Source organism: Salmo salar, chromosome 05 (assembly GCF_965601325.2).
Source record: "Salmo salar chromosome 05, fSalSal1, whole genome shotgun sequence".
Lineage (NCBI taxonomy): Eukaryota > Metazoa > Chordata > Actinopteri > Salmoniformes > Salmonidae > Salmo > Salmo salar.
The window spans coordinates 69,862,171-69,877,344 of NC_138295.1; the positions used below are offsets into that span (position 1 = coordinate 69,862,171).

At 44.1% G+C, this 15,174-nt stretch overlaps 1 protein-coding gene across 1 annotated transcript in view; it reads right to left on the reverse strand.

Annotated features, from left to right (window-relative positions):
• Positions 1–15,174, reverse strand: part of LOC106605615 (histone-lysine N-methyltransferase 2B) — a 62,800-nt gene that overhangs the window by 30,187 nt on the left and 17,439 nt on the right. Inside the window, exons 3-14 of the mRNA XM_014201450.3 lie at positions 8,033–12,355; positions 7,642–7,835; positions 7,301–7,414; positions 6,895–7,057; positions 6,513–6,747; positions 6,103–6,401; positions 3,514–3,617; positions 2,776–2,886; positions 1,798–1,911; positions 1,460–1,609; positions 869–1,079; positions 622–735 (exon numbers count right to left, since the gene is read on the reverse strand). Coding sequence (XP_014056925.2) covers positions 622–735; positions 869–1,079; positions 1,460–1,609; positions 1,798–1,911; positions 2,776–2,886; positions 3,514–3,617; positions 6,103–6,401; positions 6,513–6,747; positions 6,895–7,057; positions 7,301–7,414; positions 7,642–7,835; positions 8,033–12,355 — 6,132 coding nt within the window. The remainder of the gene's footprint in view (positions 1–621; positions 736–868; positions 1,080–1,459; positions 1,610–1,797; positions 1,912–2,775; positions 2,887–3,513; positions 3,618–6,102; positions 6,402–6,512; positions 6,748–6,894; positions 7,058–7,300; positions 7,415–7,641; positions 7,836–8,032; positions 12,356–15,174) is intronic.

Consider the following 15,174-nt stretch of genomic DNA (forward strand, 5'->3'; position numbering starts at 1 on the left):
ATTTTCAGAGTGGGGCTGTCACCATACCAACACTTTACTAAGGATGTGCTACCAGACCAAGTATCATAATACAGAGTAATATGTATCCACTTCCCTTGCACTGCGAGCAGCTCCAGTAATTAAACAAATGTAACAGAAACCACATCACTGTCTGCACACCCCAGCTCGCCATCACGGCTAAATAGCATTTTAAAAGTGATAGAGATGTGCAGAAAGAACAGATGGAGAGAGGCCGCTGAGCAGGCTAACGGCTGGTTAGCGGGACGCAGCTGGCTGCTCACAGCTGTCACACGTGATATTGGATGAAGCACCCGTTCTGATCTGCCATACCTGACATCACGATCTAAACCCTGGTATTCTATTTGTAGGACGCAGAGGGTAGGGATCACACAGGGAGAAGATCTGTTGGGGCCTCGACGTTATAACTCAATGGGTGATACACTACATCTACTGCACTTTTTGTCAGATCTACATGACTCACGTGGATGACCTTCTTCATTCTGAGATAAAAAGGCAAATATCACGGAAAAGTGACAAGTTTGCATCCTTGTGAAAGGTACTGCTGAGCATGGGAGCCTGTTACACAGCAGAATAAGTTGGGCGTAACACTGGAAAACCCACCTGTCAGGTCCTCACACTTGGCATGGACCCAGTGGTTACAGGTGGCACACTGCATCATCTGACTGTCGTAGTCACTGTCCTCATAGCACTTGAAGCAGATCGGACAGTAGTTGCCTTTAGAAAGAGATATCGTCAATATCCTGCCATTCCCATATAAACAGTGAAATCAAATAAATGAACTTGTCTAATCATGTTTTAACATTTGTGTTTGAAGATCAACTTCCCCAAAGCGCTCACGTCATCTCACCTTGGTCGTGGAGCTTGGTGCAGTCTGGACAGAGTCCTTTATCGTGGTTCCACTCGGTGTCCCAACTCTTCCCTGGTGTAACCCCACAGCTTTTACACCTGATGCACGTCATACACACCCAGGCCTTCCTCCTCCTGTTGGGTTTGGGGTAGTTAGGCCCCAGGCATGAAGGGTGATAACAGTTCTGACATCTGTCACACTCCAGCAGAGGCTGAGGAACACCAGAGAGATACAGTATTACAGTTACACATAGATTGGTGGCAATACTGATGTCACAGTATTTTCCTGATCAGTAACAACCAAAGATGGTGGATATATGAAGATAGTTCGTACTCAGGCCGTTAACAATTGAACAAAATGTCAGTTTTGGTCTACTTAAGTGTCTCTCCCATAGACATCAATAGCAGCTAGATCTGGTCTACTCAGTTCATTGACTCTCATTGAACCAGAAAATAAACAGAGTGGAGTGTCTCACTTCCTCTTCAGTCTATGGGTTAACTATAGACCCTAGATACAGCCTAAAAACTAGTGACCAGGTGGTTAAGTCCTCAGGTGTGACTGGAGTGACTGGGGCCTTGTGTGGACCCATACCTTGGAGTGCTTGTTTTTTCTGCCACATATATGGCAGCACTTGCAGCGGCGACAGCACCAGTTCTCCTTGTTCTCCTCAGAGGGCCGTTCCGTTGGCTCAAGGCAAAACCGGTGGAAGGGCTCACAGCACACCTGGCAGTACAGCATTTGCTAGAATAGGAACAGACAACGGTCTGCAGGTTTAAGACTTTCCAATGTGGATTCAAAAGATCCATCATGGCCATACATTGACAAAAACATCCTATTTGTCAAAACATACTATAGCAAATTGCAGTGTTGAAAACAGACATTCCTCCAATGGGACATTGGAATAACAGAGCCATGTTGTGAGCCTTTACCTCTTGTTGTCCTTTACTGGCACACAGCAGGCAGACACAGGGGGGCATGATGGGCACAGAGGTCAGGATACTCAGGCCTCCCATCATCCACACGTTCTGGAGGTCACAGTCCTCCTGCATGGCAGACAGGGGAGGCTTAGACAGAGCTTTCAGCTCTCATACTGAGGCCCGCAGGACAGAGTCAGACACAGGAGTGGGAGATACAGAGATGGGAAACAGCCTTTTGGACTCATGATGTAGAAGAACACTGACATCCAGTGGATAGATAAGGGTATTACAGAACTAAACCAAAGACAAAACCTGATGATGATAATGGCTAATTTAACCATGGTTATAAACGGAGTAGTTTGGGTCCTGGATGCTGATGGGCTGAAACAGCATTCTTGCTGTGTATTTTGCATACAATATATCACAGGTATGACGCAAAACAACTTATTTACTGTTATATTTATGTTAGTAACAGTTTATAATAGCAATAAGGCACCTCAGGGATTTCTGGTATTTTGGCCATTATAAACTGGGTGGTTCAAGCCCTGAATGCTGAATGGCTGACAGCCATGGTATATCACACCATATACCACGGGTGTGACAAAACACTTAATTTTTACTGCTCTAAATCCATTGGCAAACAGTTTATAATAGCAATAAGGCACCTCAGGGGTTTGTGATATATGGCCAATATACCACGGCTAAGGGTTGTATCCAGGCACTCAGTGTTGCGTCGTGCTTAAGAACAGCCCTTGGCCGTGGTATACTGGCCATATACCACACTCCCTCGGGCCTTACTGCTGAAATATACCACACCTTCTCAGCTTTATTGCTTAATTATAATGCAAGGCTCAAGTTCAGTTGTTTAAATCAATGCACTTGTGCTGGGCCTATATCTTTCTGGATTTGCTCGACAAGCAAAATCAGTAGCTAACTGGTAAATGAGATCTCTAAAACCACAGCTACAAGAGTCAGGGAAAAGCATCCGACCTTGAAGTCCACGCCGATCTTGTGCGTAGGCTCGGAGGGCTCCCTCTCCCTTTGGTCGAATCCATTGGCTAGGGCGGCCAGGACGCTGGGTGGCGTCTGTTCCAGAGGATTCTGGGAAAAATACGACAGAGGATGAAAACGGGCTCGTCCCCACCCCTCCTCCACCAACATCCTTCCCCTCTCACCCCCTACCCTTGCCCACACCGGGATGGCCCCAGTGTGGGATAGCAGGCGCCAGGGGTGGGGGGACCCCTGGTCCTCGGGGTAGGAGGATAGCTCCAGGTCTGACTGTGGGTGTGGGGGGGACTGCATCATCTGCAGCAGTAGCTGCTCCGCCGACAGCCCCTCTGACTCTCTCTCTCCCTGGTGGACATCGTCCAGCCAGCTGTAAACACCACCACTCCATGGGCCTGTCCGCCTTTGCTGTGCCTGTGAAGGGTGGGACTGCTGAGGCCAAAGCAAAAGAGCACCAGCGTTATTGCAACGAGCACCTAAGCAAGCAGAAGCTTAACTCAGAATGAGAGGAGAGAGAAGGAAGAGAGGACAGGGAATCCCACCATAAGGTGCAGCAGAGAGAAGACGAAGTGATTGGAGAGAGCGAGAGATTGGAGAGAGAGAGATAGATGGGGGTTGTGGAGATCCTTTGTGTTATACACCTAGGAGACCCAGAAACTGTCAATTCATGCACCGCCTGCTCAGTGGCATCAGAGCAGCAGCAGCTCTGTTGTGATTCTTTACCTTGTCAGTTTTACGGCGACCAGGAGGGACTCGGTGGTGCAGCCTGCGATGTCTCACACCGTCGTCCGACAGGTCTCCCAGGAATCCATCCAGAGAGACAAAGTCTGAAGACGAAAAGGAACCATTGCAGCGGTCATTAGACATACAGCGTTAATACTTCAGAGTTAATGCATTACCTCACAGCTTTGAACGGGATCTTCTAGAACAGTGGTTCCCAAACCTTTTATAGTCCCGTACCCCTTCAAACATTCAACCTCCAGCTGCACCAGGGTCAGCGCACTCTCAAATATAGTTTTTTGCCATCATTGTAAGCCTGCCACACACACAAACACTATACATTTATTAAACATAAGAATCAGTGTGAGTTGTTGTCACAACCCGGCTTGTGGGAAGTGACAAAGAGCTCTTATAGGACCAGGGCACAAATAATAATATAATAATATTTCCTCTTTATTTAGCAATCTTACATATAAAACTTTATTTGTTAATCGAAAATTGTGAATAACTCACCACAGGTTAATGAGGAGGGTGTGCTTGAAAGGATGCACATAACTCTGCAATGTTGGGTTGTATTAGAGAGAGTCTCAGTCTTAAATCATTTTACACACATAGTCTGTGCCTGTATTTAGTTTCATGCTAGTGAGGGCCGAGAATCTACTATGTGGTTGCAAAGGTCACCAGTGTCTTAACAGCGGGATTTGCCAAGGCAAGATAATCTGAGCACAGCCCAATCCAGAAATTTGGCAGTGGCTTCTGATTGAATTCAATTTTCTCTTGTTCAGATATCGATAAGTGGGCGTGAAAGGGATAACGAATCCAGTTGTTTGTGTCATCCATTTCGGGAAAGTACCTGCGTAATTGCGCACCCAACTCACTCAGGTGCTTCGCTATATCACATTTAACATTGTCCATAAATTTGAGTTAATTTGCACATAAAAAAAATCCTACAATGATGGAAAGACCTGTGTGTTGTCCTTGTTAATGCAGACAGAGAAGAGCTCCAACTTCTTAATCATAGCCCCAACTTTGTCCCACACAGTAAATATAGTTGCGGAGAGTCCCTGTAATCCTAGATTCAGATCATTCAGGCGAGAAAAAACATCAACCAGATAGGCCAGTCGTGTGAAAAACTCATCATCATGCAAGCGGTATATACAAGTGAAAATGATGGTCAATAAAGACAATCGCACTTCTGTGTGTGGTTAAAGCGTTACATGGTCACTTCCCATATCATTGCATAGCGCAGAAAATACATGAGAGTTCAGGGGCCTTGCTTTAAAATTTAACCATTTTCACTGTAGTGTCCAAAACGTCTTTCAAGCTGTCAGGCATTCCCTTGGCAGCAAGACCCTCTTGGTGTATGTTGCAGGGCACCCAAGTGGCGTCGGAAGCAACTGCTTGCACTTGCGTTACCACTCCACTATGTCTCCCTGTCATGGCTTTTGCGCCATCAGTACAGATATCACATCGTGACCACCAAAGTCCATTTGACAAGGCCCAGCTTTGTCACAAAGCTGTCCAGTACTTTAAAAATATCCTCTCCTGTTGTCCTGGTTTGCAGAAGAGGATGTTTTCCCCCATAAACGTAACGGACCTATACCAGGAGCTGTGCCAGGCCCGCCACGTCTGTTGACTCATCCAGCTGTAACATATATAATTCACTGGCTTGTATGCGAATCAGTAATTGTTTCGAAACATCTCCTGCCATGTCACTGTTGCGTCGTGAAACAGTGTTGTTTGATGAAGACACTGTCTGTATAGTTTATTTGGCCTTTTCCCCCCGCCATATCCACGTCAGCAGGAAGAATTCAGTCCTCCACAATAGCATGGGGCTTGCCTTTCCTAGCCACTCGGTAGCTCACCATATAAGATGCTTCTAGCCCCTTCATATTAATGGCATCTGTTGCTTTTATATATGTCTTACTACTCAAAAGTCATCTTAATTCTTGCTCAAAAAACTCCTTTGGCTTATAATTCAAATTGGCATGTTTTGTTTCTAAATGTCTGTACAAGAGTGAAGGTTTCATCGAGTTGTGAGGTAGTACTTTTACACATATAACACACTGTGGCTGAGGAAAGGCACTACTGCCAATGTAAGTGAACCCCAAATCAATGTAGTTGTCATCATATTTGCGCCTCTTCGATGGTTCAACGTCCCTGTCTGTTGTTCAGTGCTTTCCCAGGTAAGGGGGCAGTAGCTCTTCGGCTGCATCAGATTCACAACTGTCAGTGTCCATGCTAGCTGGGCTAACAACAAATGTAGAATTACTGATGCTAGCATTGGACGTGCTCGTGGAAGCAGAACAATGTGTCGTTGACTGGTGCAGGTGTAGTACTATTGGTAATAGCGGTACTACCTGTAGAGCTGGTATGTGTCTCTATGGGCCTTACTAAATGGACTGTTGGAAAATGTGAAGAAAACTTTTTTTGTTTTTTTTAAAATGTGAATCACATTTTTATTTGGCGTACCCCCGACGGCATTGCGCGTACCCCAGTTTGGGAATACCTGTTCTAGAAGATCTGACGATATTAAATAAACAGAGGAAAATCCCTTTGTATGATCACTTCTCAATAATGTTACATTACTACCTTGGCTGCGTGGGCCGGGGCCTCTCCTCCGGCCAGGGGAGGCAGAGTTGGAGCCCACAGTGATCTCCAGGTCGGAGTCATAGTCCAGCAGGTCAAAGTAGGAGCGAGGCTTCACACAGCGCCGCGGTTGCTTCCTCACAGATGGGCTCTGGCTGTCCCCCACCTCCATCCCATCAACTTCCTCATTGCTAGACTGAACCACGCTGAGGGAGTGCCGGCTGCGCTTCCCAGGACCTCTAGGAAACTTGCCACTCAGACGACGTGCCTTTCTGTCTTCAATCTGATCGCATCTTTTATATCTTTTGGAGAGAGAAATACATTTGTCATTTAGTCGTCTATTCAATCTATATAATTCAATAGCATATATGTGAGTTGGTCACCTTTGCAATTCTGATGAGCAGTACACTTACATGCAGCACTGTCGCTTTGTATTGGGTCCTCCAAATTTGGGTTTGTCTAGGCAGTTCATGCAGTCGCCACAGTCCTCCTCGTGGTTGCAGCCCTTGCAGATCCCACATCTCCGAGAGCGGAGCCCGAACGGTCCAGGGCTCTTTTGTTTAGCAAAACCTGCTCCCGACTTCCTGACCTTGGTAACCTTCTGGTCCGGCAGCCCAGGGCTGTCTGGCCCAGAGGGAGACCGACCACCTGCAATAGGTAAGGTATATAATTATGATATCTTTCATAGGAAAGTCAAAGAAAGTTGTGGGGAAAGACAAGAACGCATGATGTCACTTAAAAATGTTTGTTGAGAGATTTGCATTGATAATCAGTTTTGAAAGCTTGATGCTCTACCTTGGTTCTTGCCAGAGGGGGATATGCCAGTTCTCTCATGCAGTGGCAGAGCACTGAGTCTGGGGATCATGTCATCGGGCACCAGCGCACGAGGCTGGCCCAGCACCACAGCTGCTGCACGGCACACGTGTTTGATGCGTGGACCCCCCGCTCTGCGGAACTCCTGGTAACAAGGAGAGAGGGGGGACAGGGAGGGATGCTGTTAAGACACATTCTTTTATCACAATGAAAAATGTATTTATGACCAGAATAGGTGGCTCTTAGTGAGGAAGAAACAACATACTTATACTTTATTGAGTAAGAGAAAGAGACAAAGTTGCATTCAGACACATTGAAAAGCAAGAGACACTGAACATAAAATATGCAGAGAACAGCACAGACCAGGATTGTGTTTATATGCCCATACCTGTGACAGTGGAGGGTCAGTCATGTTTGAGGCAGCAGGCTCAAGCTGCTCTTTCGGTTTCCTCCTTTGTCTCTTCCCTGCTGCATCTCTGGAGCCAGCAGGCCCTGATAGAAGCTGCAGGTAACATGTTTCATCACTATGGGCTTACACAGGAAGCTCTCCAGAGATATCACAATATTGATGTTAATGAATATCATCCTATTTAATGACAATGAAGGGAAACATAAAGCATATTCTGTATCAGAAAAAAGTCCCATCATGCATGTTGTTTACTGCAAAAAAATAACTGTCTGCATGCCAATTTTAAAGTGTATTCTTTTTATGAGTGAGACAATTATTACCCCTGAGGACTTGAGTTGTTTCTGCTGGTCGATCTTGTTGAGCTGGACCTTGGCTTTCTTGAGCAGATTGAACATCCTCTTATTGGCCCCTGTGAGGCAAACTCTCTGGGTGGCTCCTTTCTCCTCCGCAGTAGCACGGTCAGCCTCAGCGATCATGTCCAGATGCAGTTCCTGTGGCTCAAGCTTTCCTGCTTCTGGGACAGAGAATGTCCAAAAGTATGTCACTTTACTTTCCAGGGTAGTTTAAGCAGTGAAAACATACTCAGAGACATTAAACCAAGTAACATACAAATAAACAAAAATACCAGGTTTACATAATGCGCAGTTATTTATCAAGCAAGCTAATGTTGAACAACTATACGCATTAATTGATTGATAGCTCTTCTCTTACCTGCAATAACATTTTCAGCATTTGTTTTGTCTTCCTCTGTCAACTCCTCATGTTCTCCATATTGAAATGTTAAGAACTTTGAATTCATAGTCCGAACACACACAGAGACTTTTCGCACAACACCAGGGCTATCAAGGTCCTCAATCTTGAGTTTGGATTTTCCTTGCTTTGATTTGGGTTTGCTTGGAGCTGTGATTGTGGGGCGTTTCTTTAGACAGATGCTCTTGACTTCATCATCCAGACCTTCCGCTAGCATATGAACAGAAGATTGAAGAGTATTGCAAACACCATCTGTCATCATGTTTTTTCTTCTCCTTTTGGGAAGTCCTGGTTGCAGCTTCTTCAGTCGCTTGTACATATTTAGGTGAGATGTTTGCTTGTTGAACTTGTAGGACCTTTTCTTTTTCTGAACCTCCTGGGGATTGGTTGATGGGTCAGAAGCAATTTGGAATTCTTTGGATAAAAGTAAAGTCTCATACTCGCTCTGAAGAGTTTTGTCCAGCTTATATACTTCCTCGCCAGACTCTCCTGGCACATGCCATTTGAAACTGGGATTCCTCAAAAGGGACCTCCTCTTTCCAAACTGCTTTCCGGAGGATAAGCCATCACTCACGTCAGTGGTTTCCTGTTCAAGTTCCTGAGTTGAGAACAAATCGACATCCAACTGCGCCTCATTCAGAAATTCTTCATCGTCGATAGGCAGATCAGGAGTAAGCTCTCTACCTGTGCCATCTTCTCGTTTCCTTCCAGTGCGTGGGTGTAAGCCGAATAGTTGGCCTTTCTTCGGGGAGTTTCTACGGGGCAAAACGGACATGCCAGCATCATCCATAAACCTCTGTGGTGTCTTGATCACCCGTGAGGACCGGGCACTGACAACAGGCATGATGAAGTGCTTTATGTTTTTAAGGTACTTTGATTTACCATGCTGGTCATCAAAAGCATCAGACTGTGGTTCATCATCCACAGTGTCTTGTATATCCTGCTCCTCCAAAATTTGCTGGGTGAGATCCATTTGTACCTGCTTAGATAGAGTTTTAGGCCTGGCTCTTGGTCTTTTGGTACCAAGGAACTGAAGGCTTGAATTGGGGATCTTTTTCCTTCTGTACTTGGTCTTGAGGATGCCAATAAGTTTAGAACTTGCCAGTGTGGAAGAAGCCTCTGGGTAGGAAACTTCCTTTAGGTCTACCTCTTCAACAGCTTCAGGTACCTTACTTTCAGGTGATTTACTCTCATCACTCATTCTCCCTCTTGGCCTCTGCCTTTGTTTCTGCCTCTGTCCAATCAAGGCTCTTCGCTTCTTTTTGCCATGTTTGAACAGACTTCTATGACGGCGTAGTTCTGTCTTTTCAATAACAGAGGGCTCCAAAAGCAGCACCTTTCCACTCCCTATTGGCTGGGTCTCTGGCTCCACCTTTACCTCTGGTTGAGTGTCAGCCAAAGTCACAGGTTCAGATTGGGCTAATTCTATGTTTGGAGTTTCAGATGTTGGCTTCTTTGACTTCTTTCTAATTGAAAGGCTAGAAGTTCTTCTCCTAGGTTTAGAGACAAGAGCCAATGTGGAGATCTCTTCTGTCTGCTGTTCAGATCGGGCCATCTCTGTGTTTGGAATTTCAGATGATGTTGGTTTCTTTGACTTCTTTCTAATTGAAAGGCTAGAACTTCTTCTCCTTCTAGATTTAGAGACAACAGACAATGTGGAGATCTCCTCTGTCTGCTGTTCAGATCGGGCCGTCTCGGTGGTTGGAGTTTCAGATCTTGGTGTCTTTGACTTCTTTCTTATGGAAAGGCTAGAAGTTCTTCTTCTAGGTTTAGAGACAACAGACAACGTGGAGACCTCCTCTGTCTGTGGTTCAGATGGGGCCATCTCGGTGTTCGGAGTTTCAGATGATGTTGGTGTCTTTGACTTCTTTCTAATTGAAAGGCTAGAATTTATTCTCCTCCTAGATTTAGAGACAACAGACAACGTGGTGATCTCCTCTGTCTGCTGTTCAGATCGGGCCGTCTCAGTGGTTGGAGTTTCAGATGTTGGCGTCTTTGACTTCTTTCTTATTGAAAGGCTAGATGTTCTTCTCCTAGGTTTAGAGACAACAGACAACGTGGAGGCCTCCTCTGTCTGTGGTTCAGATGGGGCCATCTCGGTGTTGGGAGTTTCAGATGACGTTGGTGTCTTTGACTTCTTTCTAATTGAAAGGATAGAATTTATTCTCCTCCTAGATTTAGAGACAGACAATGTGGAGACCTCCTCTGTCTGCTGTTCAGATGGGGCCATCTCTGTGTTTGCAGTTTCAGATGGCGTCTTTCTTGACTTCTTTCTAATTGAAAGGTTAGAATGTCTTCTCCTAGGTTTAGAGACAACAGACAATGTGGAGACCTTCTCTGTCTGTGGTTCAGATGGGGCTAACTCTGTGTTTGGAGTTTCAGTGGGTTCAGGTAACATCTGTGTCTTCCCTGGCCTCTTTCTAACTGAAACACTCAAACTTCTTCTCCTTCTAGGTTTATAAGCAGACAATGTGGAAACCTCAGTCTTCAAAACCTCATTGGTCTGTGGTTCTGCTTCACTGGCAGGTTCATCAGATGGATGTTCCACATTTGGACTTGTTTGAAGCTTGTGTTTGTGGGTTGTCCAGGGTTTATGACTTCCACGCTTCTTCCGTGGTGTAGACATCTTCGCCAGTCTTTTCCTCCTTGCTTTGGGAGTTGGCACAGCATTTGTGTCTGATAAAGAAATGTCTTCCTCCAGAATTTCACTTGAATCTTTTGTGATTACCAGTATCTTTTTTTCATCAGCCGCAGGAGTAGTTTGATGGATCAAGAATGATGGTTTTGAGCGTTTAGGTTTACCGGGTGAGGAGACCTTTTTTATCTGAAGGGGTGGAACAACCTTTGCCACAGTATCACCACATTCAGTTTGAGTGGCCTCCTCTGGATGTGGTTGCGTTACCTGTCCCACTTCAACATGAAGAGAAGACTTTTCCTCAAGAGACGAAGTCTCCTTAGTCTTCTTCTTGGAAGACTTCTCATTATGTGTGTGCTCAGCATCTCTGGAAGTAGTACAACTCGTGGTCTCTTTCTCTTCAGGGTTCTCAACACTCTTGATCACACTGGGTTCAAAAAGAGAGCCATTGTCTAATTCAGTGGTATTCCGCTGCTTCTCTGTTCCTTTGACAGTATTTCCAGAGCCCTGCACTTGGGTGTCCTTTCTTTTCCCCTTAACCAATGTAAGTGTCCACACAAACTTGCTTCGTTTCTTCTTACGAGAGGAGCCCTTACTGTCAGACCGAGATGAGCCTTCCAATTTGGGGTTTCTGATTTTAATCAGCTTAAAACTTGGAATCCCGATTATGTCATCGTCATTTTTAAAAGCCAGACCGTCATTGGATTCAACAATTGGCTTTTCAGGTTCTGTGGCTAACGGAACATGGATTTCTGTGACAATCTTCTCTTCTTGATGTGCCTTGCTTTGTTTACGCCTACTCTTTCTGGATGGTGGTTTGGCTTCCTCTATTCTTGAAACCTCTAACAATGACTCTGCCAGACATACTTTGTCATTGCTCTGGTTTTTTAATTCTGTTACAAGGCCTTCATGTGTTTCGGAGGGTGGATTAGTAGTTCTATTTCTTCTCCGGATCACCAGTTTATTGACTTCAGTGCTTACCTCTGTGGTTCTTTCTTTCCGTTTGAATTTCTTAATGTCAGTTTTTGGCTCCGCATTTCCACTTTCCAGCGCAATGTCCTGTTTGCCTGTTGATTTTCTATCCCCCTCTGATTTTTGGTCATCAACGTCCCCAACTTTGGCCCCCCTTTGAACACACGGTTCAGTGTTCTTGGAGGCAGATCTACCACGCCTCCTTGCCGGTATGGCTCCTCCGCCTCCCTCATCCTCAGTGCCATTCAGATGCTGTACCTCATCAGCTTGTGTCTCAGTCTTTAATTTGACATGGGCACTGGAGATCAGGTCACCTTTAACGTCATTAGCCTTTGATTGAAAATGTAATCCTTTTACCTTCAGCTTCTCCACAGATTTTAGACGTCCTCCCTTTTCCTTTCTCACCGTCTTCTTGGCCACCAACTTGATGGTAATCCTTGGAGTTAAAGCTGCCCCGTTTTTCGCAGGACGCCTCTCCTTTGCTGGGTTTGAGTGCTTGTTTTTTGAACCCTTCCTACCATCCTTGGAAGGCACTGCATCTGGAGGAATTGCACAGTGGATTTCTTGTGAAGATTGTGCATCTTCTTCAGGAGTCGGAGACGCATCTGTCTCCTTTGGGGTGACTACAAGGGGTGGCTTCTCTCGTATCCTTTTTGATTTTGTTTGGACAGGATCACCTTATGGAGGGAAATAACAAATGAGAGAGGAAATTAATATCATATCTAAGCTGATATACAATGGCTTCAGAAAGAATAAATACCCCTCGTCTTATTCCACATTGTGTTACAGCCAGAATTCAAAATGGTTTAAAATGAAATTTCTCACCCATCTACACACAATACTCCATAATGACAAAGTGAAAACACAAAACAATAAAAGGTTTGCTAATTTATTGCAAATGAAATACACAAATCTAATTTACTCAGGGGTGCGAATAGTTGTCAGAATCACCGTTGGCAGCAATTACAGCTGTGAGTCTTTATGGGTGAGTCTCAAAGAGCATTGCACCACTGGATTGTACAATATTTGCACATTACTCTTTTTAAAATTCTTCAAGCTGGTTGCTGATCATAGCTAGACGTCCATTTTCAAGTCTTGCCATAGATTTTCAAGCAGATTTAAAGGATAAACTGTAACTAGGCCTCTCAGTAACCTTCAATGTCGTCTTCGTAAGCAACTCCAGTATATACTTGCAGTGGTGAAAAAAGTACCCAATATACCTTAACAGAAAATGACTCAAGTAATAGTGAAAGTCACCCAGTAAAATACCAGTCTAAAAGTATTGGGTTTTAAATATACTTAAGTATCAAAAGTAAATGTATAAATACATTTCAAACTCCTTATATTAAGCAAACCAGATCACCATTTTTTTCCTTCTGGATAGACAGGGGCACACTCCAACACTTACACATAATTTACAAATGAAGCACTTTGTGTTTAGTGAATCCTCCAGATCAGAGGAGGTAGGGATGACCAGGGATGTTCTCTTGATAAGTGTGCGAATTAGACCCTTTTCCAGGAATTTTGAGTGTCATAGAAAATGGAGTAAAAAGTACATTATTTTCTTTATGAATGTATTGAAGTAAAAGTAGTCAAAAATATAAATAGTAAAGTCAAGCCCAAAACAAACTACTTAAGTAAAAATACTTTCAAGTACTAAAGTACTTTACACCACTGTATGTACGTACGTACAGTTGAAGTCGGATGTTTACATACACCTTAGCCAAGTACATTTAAACCCAGTTTCACAATTCCTGACATTTATTCCTAATAGAAATTATATAATAATAGTAGCGAGAATGATTTATTTCAGCTTTTATTAATTTCATCACATTCCCAGTGGGTCAGGAGTTTAATTACACACAATTAGTATTTGGTAGCATTGCCTTTAAACTGTTTAACTTGGGTCAAACATTCCGGGTAGCCTTCCACAAGCTTCCCACAATAAGTTGGGTGAATTTTGGCCCATTCCTCCTGACAGAGCTGGTGTAACTGAGTCAGGTTTGTAGGTCTCCTTGCTCACACATGCTTTCTCAGTTCTGCCCACAAATTTTCTATAGGCTTGAGGTCACGGCTTTGTGCTAGCCACTGCAATACCCTGACTTTGTTGTCCTTAAGCCATTTTGCCACAACTTTGGAAGTATGCTTGCGGTCATTGTCCATTTGGAAGACCCATTTGCAACCAAGCTTTAACTTCCTGTCTTGAGATGTTGCTTCAATATAGCCACAATTTTCCTCCCTCATGATGCCATCTATTTTGTGAAGTGCACCAGTCCCTCCTGCAGCAAAGCACCCCCACAACATGAAGCTGCCACCCCCGTGCTTCACGGATGGGATGGTGTTCTTCGGCTTGCAAGCCTCCCCCTTTTTCCTCCAAACATAACGAGGGTCATTATGGCCAGTTCTATTTTTGTTTCATCAGACCAGAGAACATTCTCCAAAAAGTACGATCTTTGTCCCCATGTGCAGTTGCAAACCGTAGTCTGGCTTTTTAATGGCAGTTTTTGAGCAGTATGTCGATATAGGACTCGTTTTACTGCGGATATAGATACTTTTGAACAAGGTCCTTTGCTGTTGTTCTGGGATTGATTTACACTTTTCGCACCAAAGTACGCTCATCTCTAGGAGACAGAATGTGTCTCCTTCGCAAGCTGTATGACGCTGCGTGGTCCCATGGTGTTTATACTTACGTATTATTGTTTGTACAGAATAACGAGGTACCTTCAGGCGTTTGGAAATTGCTCCCAAGGATGAACCATACTTGTGGAGGACTACAATTTTTTTCTGAGGTCTTGGCTGATTTCTTTTGATTTTCCCATGATGTCAAGCAAAGAGGCACTGAGTTTGAAGGTAGGCCTTGAAATACATCCACGGGTACACCTCCAATTGACTCAAATGATGTCAATTAGCCTATTAGAAGCTTCTAAGGCCATGACATAATTTTCTGGAATTTTCCAAGCTGTTTAAAGGCACAGTCAACTTAGTGTATGTAAACTTCTGACCAACTGGAATTGTGATACAGTGAATTATAAGTGAAATAATTTTTCTGTAAACAATTGTTGGAAAAATTACTTGTGTCATGCACAAAGTAGATGTCCGAACCGACTTGCCAAAACTATAGTTTGTTAACAAGAGATTTGTGGAGTGGTTGAAAAACAAGTTTTAATGACTAGCCAGTCTCCAGATCTCAACCCCATAGAAAATCTTTGGAGGGAGTTGAAAGTCCGTGTTGCCCAGCGACAGCCCCAAAACATCACTGCTCTAGAGGAGATCTGCATGGTGGAATGGGTCAAAATACCAGCAACATTTGTGTGAAAACCTTGTGAAGACTTACAGAAAACGTTTGACCTGTGTCATTGCCAACAAAGGGTATATAACAAATATTGAGAAACTTTTGTTATTGACCAAATACTTATTTGCCACCATAATTTGCAAATAAATTCATTAAAAATCCTACAATGTGATTTTCTGGATTTTTTTTTCTCCTTTTGTCTCT